We start from the raw sequence: 20,887 nt of genomic DNA, 5'->3' as shown, positions 1-20,887 counted from the left end.
TGGAGGGTGTTGAACTGATTCTGGGAAGCCTGAACCAGAGTTATGGATTGGGATGGTAGTTAACAGTCGACTTCAAAAGCTGCTGTGAGCATTCTCAACAATTATGTCAGGAATCTTTCTATAAATGTGTCTTAGAAACTCAGCAGGCACCTCGTCTGGACCTGCTGCTTTCCCGTCTGTTCACAGGCTCGTGAAACTTGGTAATCGGTATTGGTCCTGCAAGACAGGATCAATATGCCTCGATGACCTTTTTAAAAGAGTTTATGTTGGACATGATAAGATTTTCGGTCAACTTTTCAGTGTTACCCCGTTTAATTTACACCTTCAAAGGACATCAATCCTCTGTAACGGCTGTGGTGAAAAGGAGGTGGAGGTGAAGTATGCAGAGACATGTAACCAACCACATAACAGCCACATTAATGTTCATTTTCTTCATGCTTTAGACGTGGGTAAAAAGTGCAGAGAGTCCTGCAAAACTGAACCACTGTAGGACTTGAGAAGCTGCAACAGGCCCCACAAGCTCTGCAAGTTCTTCATGAGTTATGGTTTTCTCTTAAAACATGTCATTTTAGCCCTAAACATTCATATCTCCTAACAAGCGGACAGGAGCAGTTTATTGTGAAGTCAGCCTGAATAAACTGCTGCACAGACGCTTTGAGGCAGAGTTGTCTCTTGAGAATTTCACACATGCCTAGAAAAGAAAACTAGGTGCAGCTCATTACTGTCAGGAACACCAAGGGAGAAGAAGGTTTGACCGGTACTTGGCTATATTTGATTAATTATGCAATTTGCCCAATCCCTACTTCAGTTCAGACTTGTACTGAAAATGATGCTTATTAATAAGTCCGACCTCGTCGGAGGGCTGGAAAAGCACCATTAACCATGACACCAACATGTTCAGATGCCACCACATTCATGCAGAGCATCTCTGAGAGGAGCTCCAGTTTCTTCAGGACTGAACATCTCAAACAACTCAAACATGAAACGTGTTGAATTACATCCACATCATCAAAACTGAAACAGGCGTCCTTACCTTCTTACTTCAGATCAGTAAAACCACAATGTAGAATTAATTTAGTTCCCATTTGTGCTGTTAACCCTTAAAACTCCTCTAGATCTCCACCGCCCCTGACCGCGGTCATTTATATCCTCACCAGCGTCTCAGGAGCGGTGGTGTGTATCTCTGTGGGGTAAATGTGATGGATAGCTACCCTTTAGATGATCTACGGAAGTTTTCCAGGTTTCTATCCCGTCCAGGAGGTTTACGATCTAAATGTACTTTTATGCAGAGACTATCTGGTAAATCCACAATGATCCATGATAACAGCATTATTTATCACATTTCACCATAAAAACATCACCATCACTACTATGTTGCTAAGAGACCTCTATTTAGACCTGGACATGATGATGAAGCCACTTCCTGTCAGACTTTCCACCAATCAGAGAGCTTAGATTGACAGTAACGTCCAATCAGGAGCAGCCAAAGATCAACCAGTGAGCAGAAAGTTCTATGTGTGTGTGAAAAGAAGAAAAATAATGCTCCTCTATGGCTGGAATAAAGCCAAGAAGACGTTTCTGATGCACGGTGGCGCCACAAAGCAGCTGAGCTGGAGTTGGTTTAGTGAGGATAGCAGGTAAATAGTAGCAGGAATAACTGGAAATGAGGAAAAAGTGGAAACATGGAAATAGTTTCTGTTGTTCTGGTCGGCCTTTATGCTGCTATATATATATATAACATGCAGTTTCATATAAAAAACAAAACGCAGGCAGACCAAAACAACAACAACAGAAAAAAATGGCCAGGAGTTTTATGTAAAGTAGATAAAGTAACTCCTATTGCACTCAGCTCTGGACGTTGGTGGTGCATCCTTGGATTTGGATAACAGGGTGGGGACTCTATGGAAAAGGCGTGTTCCTGCACATCCCATTGATTAGATTGGGATTGGGGTTGTTTGGAGACCTGGTCAAGGCTTTGGGCTCTTGTGTTCTTCAAGCAGTTCCTTAAAGGTTGTTGTGTGGGCACATTGTCCAGCTTTGGGAAAACAGTATCTGTATTTACGTCTGTGTGTCAGCACTCCCCATTAAATATAATAACCCTTGAATGTTATCCTGCAGTATCAGACCCTCAAACTCTTGAAACAAGTTTTGACAAGACTTAGGCATCTACAGTCCTCTACTTTGTGCCCTCCAGCTAACATTTAATAGCAAGCAAGACAGAATAAGAACAAGGATCAAATTTTGGAGCTAATTTCCCATGCCAAAGGTGTAATGATCCGAATTCATAAACCTGTTTCCTTCCAGGGAAAAGAAATAAAATGAAACTCCTCAAGGATAAATTTATTACATGATGCTGTTTTAATGGTCCCATTACAAGTGATTAACACAGCAGTTAGAGAATGATTTCTCCCTGAATATCTTTACCATCTGCAGTCATTATATATATGTCTGTCATGTTGTATCCAGAAAAGATCTTTGACTGTGTGTCTGTGTTGTGGACTTTTTAATCAGTAACTGATTTAAACAAAGAGAAGGCAGGTGGAGAATTCGTTGAGTGTGAGGAATATTTGTGACACATGTCATATCTGGTTTGGGTGGATCTGTGGGGCTACGCAGCTTCACATTAGAGCAATGATTGATGTTAATTCAGCGGAGTATGTTTCCTTTCTTCATGCCAGCCTCAGACAGACTGAATCTGTGCTCATATATTAAACAGATTTCACTTTTTGGTCTCAAGCACTTGGAGGGTTTGGTGAGGTCGGGCTGCTTAACTCTACAACAAGGACTTTTTTGTTAGAAGTCTTTACAGCCTTTAGGTTACAGTGTAATGCCATCCCTTCATATTGTTGTAACATGTAGACTGGTTTTCACTTACTGGATTTTCAGCTCTGGATGTAGCTGAGGCTGAAATCAGGCTCCAACCATGGCTCATTGTCAGAACAGATTAGGGCTGGCCAATATGGAACAAAGTGAATATCTCCAACTTTTTTTACCTGAATGATGACATACGATATATCTTCATTGAATTTTTCTTGTCACGTAACCAAAGAGACTGTTACAGCCTTAAAGTATAGCTCCACCCGCCTACTTTCTGCTTATCTTCACCCACTGCCGAATTTTATAAAAATGCCTGAAACTGCAAGGGTTGGGGTGGGGGGTGGAGGGTGATCAGGGGGTGGAGAGTGGGCGGGTCGGGATACGCAGGCAGAAATGATTGACAGACAGCAGCTCAGCTCACTGGCAAGTTGCAAAGCGAGATTCACAAAGCAGCTACGCCACAGAGCGTCTTTGAGGTGGAAGACTTTCCCTCCTGAATCTCCTCAGCTACACATGAACCAGGTGGTCCTGAACGTATCAGTGTTAGCCGTTAGCGCTGTTAGCTGCCTGTTAGCTGCCTGTTAGCTGCCTGTTAGCTGCCGGTCAGCAGCTCCAGCAGCTCTGGAAAGCTGTGGAAACTCGCAGCAGGTTGTGGCAGCTGCAGGAAGAGCTGCTGCTACGATTTGAGCTGCTGTCTGTTGCCAGATGAGGATCAACAGGTAAAAAATAAAGTCCAGTGTTACTTTTACACCCTCACAAATCGTCCCATTGCAGGAATATTTTGTAAGAAACTGAGAAAGAATAGAAGTCTGAAACTAGCAGATCTACACCAGAAAAACTCACATCCCTTCACATGCTTTGGTGGGTGTGGTTGTCATACATGTCCTGAAACGCACAAAAACAGAAATAAAACTTTTAAAATCACCATTTTTATATTTACAATCAGAGGCAGACAACTCAAAGGCAAATAAATGCACATCCAGCAAATGTGCTCAGTTGTCCATTGAATGTTTTTAGATAATAAAATTATGTGTTGTGCATGTTGTAAATGATAAATATTGTGTAAGTAAAACTGTTTTAGTAAAACTATTTTTAGATCTATGAAATGGATGAAGACCAAAACACTGCATCCTCCACCCCATGTTCAGCTGCACTGCTTTGGCAACATTGGCTCCATTGTTGGTTGTTATGGCGACCTGTCCTGTGGGCCGAGCTTCCTGTTTGAGAGGACATCCAGCAAAGCCTCAGCTATGTGCTCCCCGGTGTGGTCCTGGGAAAGTAGCTGGTCTGAAGACAGGCACAACTTCCATCTCTTCTGTGACGTGTAGTGTCACACTCATGTTCGGCTCGCAGGTCCTGCTGGTCAGAGCAAAATGTATTTTCAAGAGCTGGACAGCGAGACTTTCTTTCACTTCTGTATACATTTTGGGTGGTACTTCTCTTACAAAGTGATTTCAGCTAGGTAGCTGGTATCTGGGATCAACAGTTTTTAGTAGCTGTACGAAGCCAGCCTGCTCCACAGTTACAACGGGGACCATGTCTTTGGTGATGTGAAATGCTACAGCTTTGGTTATGTTGCACCACCAGCTGTATTTCTGCTCGTAAGGGAACGAAGGAGTCAGCGAGTTCTGCAGAGTGGCCTGTTTTGGGAAAGAAGGCTGAGGATATTTTACCATTTGAGTTGCGGCTCGCAGTTTAACTCTGTAATGTTCATTATTTAAGTGTTGGAAGAGGTTTTTTGTGCTCGGGACATGTTTTCGGCACTTTGCAGACTACGTTTTTCTGCTGTTCATCCGATACCGAGAATATGAACCAGTTCCATATCATCGAGCCATTATTCTCCTTTTTACCAATCAGTTCTCGGTTGGATTTTCCTCCGTCTGTGTCCGTGGTCATGATGTTGCTGCAGGACACACATGTATGTGTCAGTTATCTCTGACAGCAAGACGTGGCTGATGTACCCACGAAGTGCTCCATGTTTTCATCCTGACATCCCTGTTTGGCCAGCTGCTCAGATCTCGTGTCTATAGTTAGATTTCAGCCTGCTTGTTTTATTTCCCATCCATGTGTACACGCACTGGAGAATAATAATGCTGCAGCTAACAATTATTTTTTATCGATTCATTTATTAATGACTTTTTAGACTTGTCAACACAGTCTAACAACATTTTTCAACAAGATTCTTTTCTCTTGATTAAACGTATAAATTCAAAGATAATCATACCTTCCACTAATTATTCAAATGTTATGAACGTTTCCGTAAATTTGTTTCAGCTTTTATTAAAACTTGTCCGTCACATTGACTCGAGCTGAGGTGAACGTCCACTCCGCCCAGTCTGTGGGACAAACGTAGAGACTGCAGCGAACCGCTTCACGAGGTCTCCATGTGAAATATTCCCACACTGGAGGATTTCACCTGAACCTTTTTCCAGTAACTTAGATTTTTTTAAACATATTTGAAAAGTGGTGGTCGTCATGATTCGGGAAGGATGTAAATGATGCTTCAGTGTATCCTGGAGAAATTTTCAAAATGACTAATTGTTTACATGAATGAATCATTTATAGTCTAGTTAAGCTTATATAAGTTATTCTAACTCCAGTGTCTGAGTGTTTGTCCAGGATTGAGTTGTTCAGGCTAATATGATTACATGCATTTTAAATGTTAGGTTTTGGTTGGTCTAACACAGTAATTGATCGTTTCCTCGTGTCATTTAAACATGCTGAAGATTTACTTTAGTAAAATACACCTGCACTCAGCTGCAGTCTTGTGGTGAGAAACAACTTAAAACCCATGTTTTTTCTGTATGCAGTTATATTATTTCTATGTACTTGTTCAGGTATATTAAAAATGGGTCCATGTAAACACCATTTATAATCTTTATTAAAGTCCAAAATGGTGACAGGGGGGGTTAAAGGCGATTAGTGTGGACTGGGAGCTGCTTCTCTCTGTCCTGTCGCATACTGGTACTGCACTCCAGCGCGAATCCTGTAAACATCAGAGGGTCCCATGACTTACTGACCCAGTGAACACCCCCTCATCACCTTCTAAAACACACACTCACTCACACAGAGGCTGAATGCTTGTTGTTTTTTCTCATGACAAATGGTACTCTATCAGAAACACACTTCTACCCCCGTCTGACATTCCAGCCTGAATTAAAGCGGTGGAGCATAACGGCCCGAGGACACACCAGTCTGACCATGTCTTCTGTTCAGCTAAGAAAGTACAGCTGCTTGGAGCAGTATTGATGATACCAAACACAAACAGTGTTTATTTTAATTTTATAAAATAAATTTGAATTTTATTTTATATATATATATATATATATATATACAAATATATATATATATATATATATATTATATATTATATATATGTGTGTGTATACACATGTGGACAAAAGTGTTGGTACCCTTTGGTTAATGAAAGAAAAACTCACAATTGTCACAGAAATAACTTGAATTTGACAAAAGTAATAAATAAAAATTCTATGAAATGTAACTAATGAAAGTCAGATATTGCTTTTCAACCATGCTTCAACAGAATTTTTATATTTATATGTATGTGTGTGTGTGTGTGTGTTTGTGTGTGTGTGTGTATGTGCATGACCTGCATTTCTGTACTATGCTGTTCAGACAACAGGTGCTTATGAGGCAAATAGAACGCAGACATCTGAAATACGGAGATGTTGAAGCTCTTTAAAGCTCTTTTTGTCAGCATGTGTGCGTTTGGATGGTTATGAGTCCTGACAGTGTGTTATTTTCAGTATTACAACATTGCAAATGGCTGCTTGGAATGTGTCTTCCAGATGTGCTTTTAGTAAGTAGTTTTAATGTGTGTGTGTGTGTGTGTATGTGTGTGTGTGTGTATACTTCCATGATGCAAATCATCAACATAAAAGTTAAAGCTTGGTTTAGATTAGAATATGGAAAATTAATGTTAAATTAAATTTCAGTAAAAGTAAATCTTTAAGGAAACAAAAGAAATTTTTGTGTAAAAACTATTTAATTTGTTTTCCATGTAACGTAGCCCTAGGAAACTTTATGGTATGTGCTGGTGGTGCAGGGTGAGGTGTGGCCGTGGTAACGGGGAAGCAAGCCCAGACTCAGCATCCCCTCTTTTTGTGTCCAGAGGCAGGTTGGACCTTGTGTCTTCACAGGTTTTACCAGTTCACTGGTCACTTATGTCAAAGAATAATTACTTGATTATTTGAAACAATGAGTGTAGTTTCCTGCCACTTGCATGAGCTGCTGCAACTCGAGCAGTTTCCTAGTCGGCAGCTGTATACTTGTGTCAGACTAACAACACCACCAACAGAGACAGCGTTTAGATTGCTGGAATGACTAAATGTAACAAGGATATATCAACAAAGACAGACATGCATAAAGGTTTTTTCTTTCTCTTTTGCTTGGATAATTATGATCAATCAATTTTCAAAGGAGAAAATAAGATACTGACCTACCTGCCTTTTTCATTTTTTAATTTCATCTAAGTTATGCAGGTAGTTGGGTAAGGAAATACTCCAGGTGTTCTGATGCAGAGGCACTTTCCTCCGACTTTCCCATGCCAAGAGGGATATCTAATCCTCCCTGTATTATCTGGGTGTGCCCCCATGGTCTTCTCACAGATGGATACACCTGGAATGCTAAGCCTACAATCGGCGTCGGAATGGTTGTTATGGATGAACTATATAGAACAAAATGCTTATATAAACAGGCTGGATAATTTAGTCTAGTGAAATCCTTACCCTACACTAAAGATGCTAAACAAGACAGAAGGAACATAATGGGTCATCCTCTGAGCCCATATATGTGTAGATATATATCGCTGGTTTCCTTTAGTGCAGAAATTTGTCCCTTTGGTATTTGTAAATACCACAAACACAAATTAAGCATACATAATATGACCAACCCCAAGTTTCAGTATTCAATTAAACTTTTTTAAGTAATACGGATGAAGAGGGAGGAAAAGTAAATAAATCAAACAACTCAAAACTTAACAACCAATCTACAAGAAGAGGGAGAAAGAAGGAAAAAAAACCTCAATGAAACCGACAGCAACCAGATTCTATTCTTTATGGCTTATGCGAATGGCTTATATATAGCAAAACATCGTCGGCATACAATGCTATTTTATGTTCTTTGTTATTGACTAGAATTTCCTGTATTCTACAGTTTCTCTTACTGCTTGTGCTAGAGGTTCTAAGTAAAGTATGAATAGGGTTGGTGAGACTAGGCAACCCTGATGTGTAAGCTCTTTCCAGTTTTATGTGGTTAGTAAGACGTCCGTTTATTTTAATTCTGGATTCTGAACCTTATATTCCAGGACCAAATATAAGGTTTGAAGATCAAAAATAAATGTTCTCTAACACAGTCAAAATCTCTTTTTTAAATATTTTTCTAATGAAGGACCATAGAAGAAGACAGTACACATGTCAAAGTAGTTACCTGTAGTACATTCATCATTGTACCTGAGGCCACTGGATCCACCAACAGATGAAAACATGTTTATGTCTGAAAGAATTCTTAATCAGTTTAAGCCAATTTTTTGTGATCCAAAAAACAAACAAACAACAACACCAAAAAAAAACAAAACAACGTAAACTCTTAAGAATTTTGTGGGTGTCCTCACCGGTCTCGGGGAAATCTCACAACAATTCTGCTGGATTAAACTCAAGTCTCATTTAGCCATTCCAAATTATTCCACATATTCTTCCATAATTGTTTTAGTAGATCAGCTTGTGTGCATAGTTTCTTACTATGTAATCCACTCTTCAACTAAGATTCAGCTTACAGACAGATAGAAAAAGTGGCCAATGTGAGAAGCTTTTAGTTGCTTAGAAGTTACGCTGATTTCCTTTGGGACCTGGCAGATTTACACCCTTCGCTTTTCGGTAATGTTTATTGGTAGGCTGCTTCTGAGAAGACTTACAGTGGTCTTCAGTTTCCACAATCTGCCTGACTGTGGATTCCAAAGTCCAAAATATTTGGAGGTGGTTTGGTAACCTCCAGCATGGAGAGCATCATTTACTCTTTTTCTGAGGTCCTTAGAAATGTTGAAGTTACACACCTCCTCAAACGTGTCGCAAAGCTCAGACTTTGATAGATCCCTCTCCTGTAAATAAAACAGGCTCCTTCTCATGCCAGAAAGTCCTTGATTGAAAACATCTGACTCTAATTTCACCTTTAAGTATACTACTAATCCTAGAGGTCACATTTTTTATTACTACTAAGTATGACAATTTTTAGATTGATGTAGATATTGCTACAGAGTACAAACTATTTTAGTCACCAACAAAAGTGATTATTGAATATGTGGCAGCATTGGTTCTGCTGTATCTGGATAAAACCACAGGGAACATGGTCACATGACAGACAGATGAAGCCATGTTGTGTAGATCTTTGGCTGAGGTTGAAGTAGGACCTCAAATCACTACAGATGCATAGAGATGGATGCAGAGAAGACTATGTAATATGGACTTGCAGCTGAAGATTAAACTTAGGTTTACTGGGGATGATGGCCTGCTGTAGGATGTGTGGAGTTGGCCAGTAGGTGCTTGGCCTGACTGGACAGCTAATAAACTGGTGGGGGAGTAGTGGTACTGGAATCTTGACTATGACAGTGATCTGTACTCTAAGCTGATCGTAGTTGGCATTACCACACTGTTTGGCATGATGAATTTCCCAAGAGTGGTTGAAAGACCGATACTGCAGAACTCGATTAGTGGCTAGGTGCCAGTCGTAACTGGAACATACTGTAGTTTGAATCGTTTGGAATTTGCATATTTTTCTCTATGCATGTGAAGGTTCTCTCTGAGTAATCTAACCTCCTCCACCACTGTCCAAAACATGTATTAAGTCATATATTTTACAGCTGTAAATGAATGTTTGCAAATAATTTGTATTTGTCTGTCAAGTTTTATCATCATCCCCAAAAAAAGAACTTCTGTTTTTTCCCACAAATGCAAATCTTTTTTTTACAACCATACACATGCTTTTCTGCACATTCACAAGCTTGAATTTTTGCAGAAAAACAAAACTTTATTAACAAATACTAATTATGGAATTATTTGCAGACATTAATTTACAGCTGCAAATCCTTTCTGACTTTATGTTAGGCCCATAGGTTAGCTAGTGATCCTAGATTTATCTTACGTGTCGGTGTGAGCGTGCAGGCTTGTTTATATCGGTGATCGGTGACGTGTGCAGGCAGTACGTCTCAACATCCCCCCAACCCAAACCGTTCACACCAAACCTTCTGAACTGAATCTTAGCTTGTTTGCTCAGAAAGTCTGGTTCTTTTGGGGTGGTGTGAAAGGACAACTTAATTCGGATGCATGTCAAAAAAGCAAACTCTGGTCCACCTAGTGAAGTGCAGGAAGTGGACTACAGCATATTTGGTGAAACTGGAAGTTGCCCTGCATTAACCAATAGATAAGCAAGGTTTTTTGTTTTTTTGTTGCTTGCCTTGTCTTCAAAAGGTTTGGTTAGTTTAAGTGCAGTATACACCAGGGGTGCCCAAGTCCAGTCCTCGAGATCTACTATCCTGGAGATATATTTAGATGCCACCCTTCTCCAGTACACCTGAATCAAATGACTAATTTCCCTCATCCACACGTCATTCAGCTCTGCAGATGCCTGGTAATGAGACATTCATTAGATTCAAGTGTGTTGAGGAGGGGTTGCCACCTAAGTCGTTATAGACAGTGGATGGATGGATGGATGGATGGATGGATGGATGGATGGATGGATGGCTCCTCATATGTGGTCATAGCTTTGCATATTTCAAGTGGAAAACTGATCCCAGACATCGTCTGGGTAAACAGCTTGTTATTGACTGCTGGTTAGTAGGTGGACCTTATGTTGGATGCTTCTCTCTCAGATGATTGTTCATAGTGTTATGATATGCCAGCTGTACTTTGAAGAGATTGAACTGGTCCTAATTGTATTTATTTTCTTGAAAGTGGGTTCTACACAGAACTTTTTGTTGGCTGTTGTTTACAGTTCTGTCTATTATTAGCACAGAATCTCACAGCCTCACCCCCATTGATACCAAAGCCTAGTAAAATGCTCCAGCTAGCACGGTTTTTAGGAAGGAGTGATGCCCTTTCATGCCAAGACAAAGGGCAGATGCTCACTGTCTTAAAGCCAACTATTGTTTTCTCCTCATGGAGTATAAACAAAAGACAGTAGTGAACCAAATGAAGGAAGCCTATTAACAAACTTGTTAGTGGCCATGTGAGGACAGCTAACGTTAAGATGATGTGCAACACCATGTTCAACAAGGACCAGATGCTATTGAAAAAAAAAAGAGGAAGTTTAAATCTTTTATCAACATGTATGTAGTACTCTGAAGGAAATCCAATAACAGACTGAAACATGTAAACCATCCTCTTTCAGATATCACATATCTAAAGTGCAAATGCATCAGCTCTGTTCATTGATATGATCTTATAATTCAAATTATCTGATTTTTAGAGTGATAGAAATGGACTTTGTTAAGTGTTTTTCTGTTTCCTTTTACTAGTGGATGGCACAACAGTTTGGTAAAGTGATGCCACCGTGTGGTGGTAGCAAGTCAGGTGGTAGCACTTACTACCAGGTGCTGGTTAAAATGGGCCAATAACATATTTAGACAACTGTTGCATGAGCTATTTTATACAATTAAGGGATTATTTGAAGTCTCAAACCCAGTAGAAAACATAGCAATGAAACTGTGCAACAGAGCAGAAAATCACCGTTTAACAACAGCAAACTGCAGCATAATGTCCAGTTTTTGATTTGCTCGCCTTCTTCCTCCAATGTTTCTGCAGTTTTAGTGGCCACTGCAGTTTCTCCTGCCTGTCTCCTCTAACTTTTTCCCACATAATAAAATGGTTCAGCAGAAGACTGGTCACCAGGCAGTGTTGGGACTTGCTCCAGTCCTCAGCCTAAGCCTCAGCATGCCTACATATAATGTTTTATATGTCAGAATACAGAGATGACATCAGTGATCTTCACCATTAAGTCTGCTCCAGCTATAGCCTATATGTCTACAGACGAGTTTACATACATACAGAAGAGGTTGGTAAATATCAGTTTAAAGCTGATCTCTGTGGACTGTATTCACTGTACTTACATAAACCACGTTGACTCGTCAGACTCATTACTGAGAGTTCAGCTGTCAGCTGTGGAATTCTTGGTATTGGGCTGAAAAAAATGCTGCATTTTCTTGAACCGGTGATTGATTTGGTGACTTTGAAGAAGGTGGAGTACATTTTTTACTCATCACACAGAATGATTTATTCAGTTGAAACATTGGTGTTTTGTTAACATCAAACCAGTCAAACTTGATGAAAACGCTGTAAATGCAGTGAGCCAGCAAATGATGTTGGATAAAGCGGGAGATTTATATTTCACACATGCAAATACATCCTTTCCCGGAGACGTGACCTGCAGTGACCATAAAGACTCCTCAAACACGACCATGCACAACTGCTCAGCCAGACACAGCTGCCTGTTAATTCAGCAAGCTCACGAATGCATGGCAAAGAGACAGAGACAGAAAGTTTAGGCATCTCACATTATCAGATGACACATTGTGTAATAGGAGAGGATTAGGGTCTGCACACACCAACACACACCACACACACAGGTAGGATGGAGCTAGGAAGAGGTGCAGCGCTGTCACGGTAATTTCTCCAGTGTTTGACAGGGTGCCAGCAATTACCTGATACCAGGACTCCTTATCTTTTGTATGGAGGGCAGGTTCATACTTGTAGCCTCGGTGAACCTAGATGAGTCCTCACACACACACACATGCATGCACACGCACGTCCTCAGACTGCCTGGAGCCTTCAGAGGCTGTGGGCCAATAGCGGCTCAGGTAGGTGTGTGATTTAAGGCTTGACTGCCACTGTCATTATTTTTGTTAGCATATCTGTCTAAACTCTCACATAAACTAACTTTCCAAACACAAGTTTGTCTGTTTTACCGTGCGGGTGGAGGCAGATGGCCACCCTGCTTGAGTCGCGTTCTGCTGGAAGTCTCCGTTGTGGCCCTCTCAACCTGTGCAAAGTGAAGCAATCTGTTGACTTTTTCAGCCCAATTCTCTGTAAACGATATTGTTACAAGTGGCCGTTCTCCCTTTGAGAATATATTTCAAGAAGGTGTAATCTTTCAAGAGTATAAAGTCTTTCAAATCCCCACACTTCACAGATGAATAACATAACAGGTATAACTAACATGTGACTTCTAGTGGCAGGCTTTACTCTTAAAGAGGATGGCAAACATTGGCAGAGAGGCTGCATCATGCAGGTCTTTTATTGCTAACTTACATGAACCGTTATGATTAAACATGAGACCTAGATATTTGAAACAAGACACAACTTCAGCCTCTTTTCGTTTTACATAAAACTTGAATTAGTAAATTTTATTTATTATTAACAATGTTCGAATATCGCGACTTTAATTTTCTCACATTCATTTTTAATTTCCAATCATTTCAATTTCAATATTCACACATGTAATTAACTGCCTTTTGTAAAGCTGGCTTTGTTGATGATAAAACAACAGTGTCATCTGCGTAACTCAGGACCAGGCGCTGCGTATGAGTGGTTTCAATAACCACATCTGTTATCTGTGGTATGAGAATGCCCGGCCAGAAATTAATATTTTTCTGGAAACCTGCTGCGAAAACACTCCAGTGACTGAATTCATAAATAGAGCATGGAGAATTGAAATACAGCGTCAGATGACTGGTTCAACAAAGCCAGGTTTACAAAAGGCAGTTAATTGTTTGTGCGAATATCATGTCAGTAACGGAAAGGGACTGTAAATGTAAGAAGAGAGGAAAATGACTTCTTTATAGTCATTGAACTTCAGTCATAATTGAGCATTTACTGTAGCAGATAGCAGCTAGCAGGCTTTGCAACAATGTCAGTGACATGACTATTGATGCGAGAAGGGATTACTTCTATAACTGCTTGTTGTTTTGGGGAATTTTATCCACAGCCAACTCCTGGGTTTACCAGGGAATGATCTGAAAAAGGAAATCAGCAGCTGTTCACGGCCGAAGTCAGAAAAGGATCAAACTGACATTACGATCGTTTTTCTGTAATGGATTTTATGGTATAGAATTAGAAAACTGTTTCATGAAATGTGTTGAGCAGCTTTTTCTGTAATTATTTTCTCACGTAAACTCTGATCTGGTTTCAATCCAGACAAAGAGGAAGAAGAACCTGCATTGTGCCTCCAGCTGAGAGACAGTCGTTATTGCTGCCTTCCTCAGGAATGAGGCTGTTTCCTTTTGGAGAGCAGTGTGAAGAACACTGTCGAAAGGTTAAGCTCACAACAGAGCTGAAGTCTTTCTGAGGGTCTTTCACAACCAGGGAGGTAGCTGTGATGAGACTGACACAAAGAGACAGGACAGTGGGGGGCAAAAGAGCTTAGAAATATGATTCAGTTAGCTAGATTAAACCACTCACTATTTATTTATTTATTTATCAATCAATTAATTAATAACTAAATCCTCCTGTATTCCACTAGCTAAGTGTACTTTTTTGCTATCAGTCTAGCTATAATACAGCAGCTGGGTCCTACAAACAGCTGTGAAGTTTGTTATCTTTTATATTTCTAAATAAATCCCCTGGTTCTCTCTACCAGTATGTTCCCTCTGAATTTAAATCTTGTTTAAAAACTGATTTTCAGGCCTTTCTCTGGCCTTCGACCAAGTGTGAGAGGGTGATGGATGCTTTCGTGTACCCTTCACACGTAGTTCTTTTACTCTTATCTTCATGATTTGTGTATTTCTGTCGTTTATTTCGGCCTGTGTGTCTTTTATGATGTGATCTATTGTGTAGCACTTCGCTAAATTGGTATAGCATGGTATGATATGGCATGGTCTGGTAGAGTATGATCTGGCATGGCATGGTCTGGTCTGATCTGGTATGGTATGGCATTGCATGGCATGGCATGGTCTGGTCTGGTATGGCATAGTATGGTAGGGTATGATCTGGCATGGCATGGTCTGGTCTGATATGGTATGGCATGTTCTGTTCTGGCATGGTCTGATCTGGTATGGTATGGCATTGCATGGCATGGTCTGGTCTGGTATGGCATAGTATGGTAGGGTATGATCTGGCATGGCATGGTCTGGTCTGATCTGGTATGGTATGGCATTGCATGGCATGGCATGGTCTGGTCTGGTATGGCATAGTATGGTAGGGTATGATCTGGCATGGCATGGTCTGGTCTGATATGGTATGGCATGTTCTGTTCTGGCATGGTCTGATCTGGTATGGTATGGCATTGCATGGCATGGTCTGGTCTGGTATGGCATGGTATGGTAGGGTATGATCTGGCAATTTCATGGTCTGGTCTGATATGGTATGGCATGTTCTGGCATGGCATGGCATGGCATGGTCTGATCTGGTATGGTATGGTATGGCATGGCATGGCATGGTCTGATCTGGTATGGTATGGCATTGCATGGCATGGTCTGATCTGGTATGGTATGGCATTGCATGGCATGGCATGGTCTGGTCTGGTATGGCATGGTCTGGTCTGATATGGTATGGCATGTTCTGGCATGGCATGGTCTGATCTGGTATGGTATGGCATTGCATGGCATGGTCTGATCTGGTATGATATGGCATGGTCTGGTATGGCATGGTCTGATCTGGTATGGTATGGCATTGCATGGCATGGTCTGATCTGGTATGATATGGCATGGTCTGGTATGGCATGGTATGGTAGGGTATGATCTGGCATGGCATGGATGATCTGGTCTGGTCTGGTCTGGTATGGCATGGTATGGTAGGGTATGATCTGGCAATTTCATGGTCTGGTCTGATATGGTATGGCATGTTCTGGCATGGCATGGCATGGCATGGCATGGCATGGTCTGATCTGGTATGGTATGGTATGGCATGGCATGGCATGGTCTGATCTGGTATGGTATGGCATTGCATGGCATGGTCTGATCTGGTATGGTATGGCATGGCATGGCATGGTCTGATCTAGTATGGTATGGTATGGCATGGTCTGGTCTGGCACGGCATGGCATGTACCATAACTGTCTTGGAAATATAGATTTTAAAGTTTAAGGGAGCCTGTCTGCAGTGGTGAAGCAACAATCAACTCAAGCTGTACCATGTATTAACGGCATTAATCCCACTTGTATTTTTTGGTGGATGGATGTATGGATGGGTGGGTGGATGGATGGATAGCTGGCTGGCTGGGTGGTGGGTGGGTGGGTAGATGGATGGATGGATGGATGGATGGATGTTACTTTTTCTAACATGGGCTTGCCGGTCTTTCATGTGTCGCTTTACAATGGCAACTAACGGTGAAGAACGGAAAATGTCTCTTCCCGTCCCTTATATCATCTGGCCGTGTGTTCCAGTTTGTTATTGAATAATCAATGCAAAAACCATGATGTAGGCCTAAGATCAAGCCTCTTCATTGTCATACTTCTTTCCATTCTTCACCAGCAATAGCTGTTATATAAACTGGAACTGTATTATTTCACAGTTACGGAGAAATACTAATACGATTACAGAAATAGACTACAAATTCCCACGTTTAATGTAAAATGACATAAAAAACATGTAATTCTGAAAATATATTAGATTTAAAATAATATATTTTCAAATTTATCATAATTTCAATTCAGTCTAGTTTAAGAAAATAGTTAAATTGCTAAATTCAAGTTTAATACTGTTAGTTCGATGTTTGACTGTAAATGTATTTTTATTGTTAATTTATGGTAAAAGACGTGGCCTCTGGGCTGTAGGACCCAGGTATTAGTCTCTGGACTGTGGACCCTTGAGGAAGGCACATAACCCCAGCTACTCTCCAAGCACCAGAATACCAGGCATCCCACTGCTACCAGTGATAACTTGAGATGAGTTAGACGCAAAGGATGCATTTACAAACAGGAATCAATAAAGTATATTTAAAAAAAGGTTTTTTTAGGTGATTTATATTTTTATTAGGTTGCATAATAATAATTAATAATAGCAATTAATAGCAATTTTCTGCCATTTTAAGACAGATTCTTTTGTATTTTTGCAGTTTTATATTCATAGGTAAATTAATTGTTATCCTATGTGCTAACTACTTCCATTAATGATAAAACGCCTAAATAAAGCAAAAGAATGCATGTAAAAGTAAAAGCATTAATTGTATTTTATTGTAGAATTTTGTTGGACTTTTATGATTTTATATTCTTGTTTTTTCACTGTATTTTTTGTCCCAGGTGCTGGAAAATTACCATTTTTTATGTCTATTGTTAGCGTATGGTTTAAGCAGTAAAGAGAGGCCCTGTGTCATCCTGTCTACATGTATGACAGGGACGCAGCTAGCATGTGGAAATAATCTAAACATAGAAATGACAAGAAAGTTACAAATAGATTATATGGGGAACTCATTTGAGGAAAGGAAAAGTCGTTGGACAACCCTGATACACTGCATGTTTGTGCTGTGATGACTTCCAGGTTTTCAGTGTACTGATAGGACGGCGTACATTTTTCATATTTGTAATAGTGATTCTGCCCTACGCAAGAGATTTCATTAATGAGCTGGGTTCTTTCTTCCTGTCTGCAGCACTGAAGAGATCTTTTGACAATGAAGATGTGGATGACATGCCGTCCTTCTCCTCAAATTCCCCTGTCTCCACCCCTATTTCCCCATCTTCCTGCCATTTCTTCCTCAACCACAACAAAACCAGTGAGGAGCAGGGAGGAGGTGGCCAGTCTCCTTTTGCCTTCAACAACATGGGATCTGCAGGCCACTCCCGCATCCGGCTAAGTTCCAGTCCCAGCCCTGTGCTCAAGACCCGTGCCATAGGCAGCAGCTTGTCCTTCAACCGAGGAACCACAAACAAGCCAATCATCCACAACAACAGCTCATCCGTGACCAGAGCTGCTTCTTTCCAAAGCAGGTTAAACCCCAACATTTGCTCCCCATTGACTGGGCCAGGCAGTGACAACGACAGCCTTCACAGCTCTACATCCAGCCTGGAGTACTCTGGTGGGGGTGGCTATACCCTACCCATTAACAAGTTGGCATCATATCACAGCCCTGCGCATCAGAGGGAGTACCAAGGGTCCCAGCCCCAGCAATCCCAACAGCACCTTGAGGCAAATACAAAGAAGTTTTTCTCCCATGGGAGCGTTCTCAAGCCTGAGATGAAGCAAGGGCAAGGGATGATGCTGGAAATGAGAGGGTCTCAGGGGATGGATCCCAGCTCTGTGTCCATTCTTGACTTCCAAACTCCAAATGAAGGCGTTGGAGCAGGAACGGGAATCCAAAGAGGTGCTGGTGGGGGCAGGATTTCTCCAGGGATGAAGTATGTTGATGCTAATGCAAACTGGAATGGTCTTCGGAATGCCAGTTCCTTTAGAGAAAGTGGCTCCAAAAAAGTTTGCCAACAGCAAGGTCCCCAGGTTCTCAAGAGTCCCCAGCCCAAGACCAAAGAGACTCCACGTCTCAACAAGTTTCCCTTGGACCTTGACAGCTTGGTAAGCAGCATCTCAACAACCCCCCCCACCAAAGCTGAGGCGGTACCCTTGAGACCAAATGCCCCGAAAGTTCCTACACGAGGCTCAGGCGACATTCAGCATCACATCGGCCCTCCATCCACAGCAGCCAGCCCTTCAGCTTCTCTCAGCAGCCTGGACAGTTCTTCTGACACACCATCCCACTCCTTTAATTACCCCCCTTCACCCTTCTCTCTGTCTACTCCAGTTCCTTCACAAAGCTCCATATCTGTCCCAGACATGAATTCCTCCCCTGTGCCCTTCTCACCAGGTGAGAGCCTTCAGCTGGATATCCTGTCAGAGTCCCAAGTTGTCTTGGTTAGCCCCAAACTCTGCAGCCCTTCCAGCTCTTCAAGCACCCCCAGCCCCAAAGCAGCTGGGTCTTTGGAAGATGGTGGATGTGATGCAAGAGATGGTGTAGATTTAATCTTACAAAGGATTGCCTCTTTCTCCTGGTCTGACACCAACCCAGCACATGTGGTCCAAACTCCAAAGTCCATCCAAAGGAGTGGTGGGTTGCCATCTGCACTGGAGCGTCCCACTGAGACCATGCCCATGACGACATGGAAAGATGGGAGAAAGGGACGTAGAGGTGAGATGCATTAAAACATCTAATATCTATCTATATAACGTATAATTTAAAGCTAAAATGCTTCAGTGGTTGTTGAATACCGTCTATTTCACCTGGGATTGAGAAACTTGACTCAGTATCTATACAGCACTTCTCCAATCATGTTGACTACTCTTTACACTACTGTCTTATTCACCCATTCACACACACATTCATACACCGATAGACACATCAGGAGGCAACGTGGGGTTTAGTGTCTTGCCCAAGGACACTTTGGCATGGAGTCAGGGGAAGCCAGTAATCGATCCACCGACTTTGTAAATTAAGTTTTTCATTTGGTTTGTAGCTAATCTCTGTGGTAATCATAATTACAAAATAATGTAACCCTCAAACTCCACAATGTTATTTGCTATTTTAATGTGCCTGTTTTTTTGTTTTTGTTTTTTTGTTTGTTTTTTTTTAATGGAAAGAAGCATTAAGAAGCTGCACCCTTTTAAACTCAGTCAGCATGCAGACATGATGATTTTTTCCTACCTGTTGCACAGTGATAAACACTTGTCTTAACAGTTGGCAGCAAAATGGAAACATTTTGGGGGTTGATGACCTGGAAATACAATGTGAGCAGTAGATTGACCTTATTAATATTTCAAAGTCCAAGTGCTGTGTACAACTCCTTGCAGTGACCTCCAGTATTGAGCGTTTTTGCCAAGTCGTGCTTTCGTCGTTTATACACAAACGTAGCATGTACACTTGCGTTAACAGCAAGTAAATCCCAGCCCTTAACCCCAGTCAACATGTCTTTAGGACAGCTTCAGCTGTCAGATTGGGAGCTAAAATGATGTAAATTGAATGTATGAATAGATATAGCAGCATAAAGGCCGACCAGAAGAAGAAAGCAGAATTTTTTACTAACAGAACTTTGCAGAAATAACACACAGATCAACAGTGACCAAGCCTTTTCTCATCTCATCGTTCTCTCAAGTCTTGGCTTTCAGGAGACAAAATGTTGTTATTGAAACAAACACACAACAGAAACTTATTGTATTTTACTCAATGTGGCATATAGCCTCTGAATAAAGACTACGTTTCTGGGTTGTAAACCTCTTGGGCAGGTGATAAATGTCTGTAAAACTTCTGTAGATCATCTAAAGGGATCACCACACAGAGCTTCACATGGTGGCTGTGCTGAACATCCTGTGTTATGATGGTCAAATTACAAAAGACCCTTATTGATGTAGTTTCTAGTGGGGCAGAGTTGATTATGAAGCATGAAGGAAAGTGGGAGCTAGAAATCATCTGTGTGGTGAGTTTTCCAGTATTTCCAGTATTTCCAGTGTGTGTGTTTTACACAAGTGATGACAGGAAATGTCCGTCTGTTTTCATTATTTTCATGCAAGTGTACAAACATAAGTGAAGGTCAGACCAGAAATATAGCTGCCTAAACCATTGTCAGGGTTTACACACACACACACACACACACACACACACACACACACACACACACACACACACACACACACACACACACACACACACACACACACTTTTTTCTTTGTTCTTGAGGGGTTTCTAATTGACATAATTACTCCTTAATATCACAACATAATACTAGCATATACCACATTCCTCCCAACCCTAACCCTAGTTAATGAACAGTCAGGTTAGGGTTGCTGTACATGAACGCATTCACACAAAAACACAGGATGACAGTAACACACGAACACATATTTCTCTGATCACAGCAGCTGGCTTCACACAAGCTGTGTGTCTTGTTTAAAACAAGTCTTCATGAGCAAATATAAAGATCAAACTTTGTCTTCCTTTAGACTTTTTAATGATTCCATTTGATGTGTTAAAACATGGTTGTTAAAAACTATCAGCGATGTCCAGATGACACTTATAATCAGAGCAAACATCGCACCAACGCTGCCGTCTAAATAAATTCATCTAGACACAGCCAATATGCTGCTTTGTAGCC

At 41.1% G+C, this 20,887-nt stretch overlaps 1 protein-coding gene across 2 annotated transcripts in view; it reads left to right on the top strand.

Moving 5' to 3' along the window:
• Positions 1–20,887, top strand: part of sept12 (septin 12) — a 103,244-nt gene that overhangs the window by 17,828 nt on the left and 64,529 nt on the right. For both annotated transcript variants that reach the window (XM_041970590.1, XM_041970582.1), the window contains one exon: positions 17,404–18,930. In XM_041970590.1, coding sequence (XP_041826524.1) covers positions 17,404–18,930 — 1,527 coding nt within the window. The remainder of the gene's footprint in view (positions 1–17,403; positions 18,931–20,887) is intronic.

Source organism: Melanotaenia boesemani, chromosome 2 (genome assembly GCF_017639745.1).
Source record: "Melanotaenia boesemani isolate fMelBoe1 chromosome 2, fMelBoe1.pri, whole genome shotgun sequence".
Taxonomy (NCBI): Eukaryota; Metazoa; Chordata; class Actinopteri; order Atheriniformes; family Melanotaeniidae; genus Melanotaenia; species Melanotaenia boesemani.
Note: the sequence above shows the minus strand (reverse complement) of the source record. Positions and strands in the feature narration are given on the sequence as shown.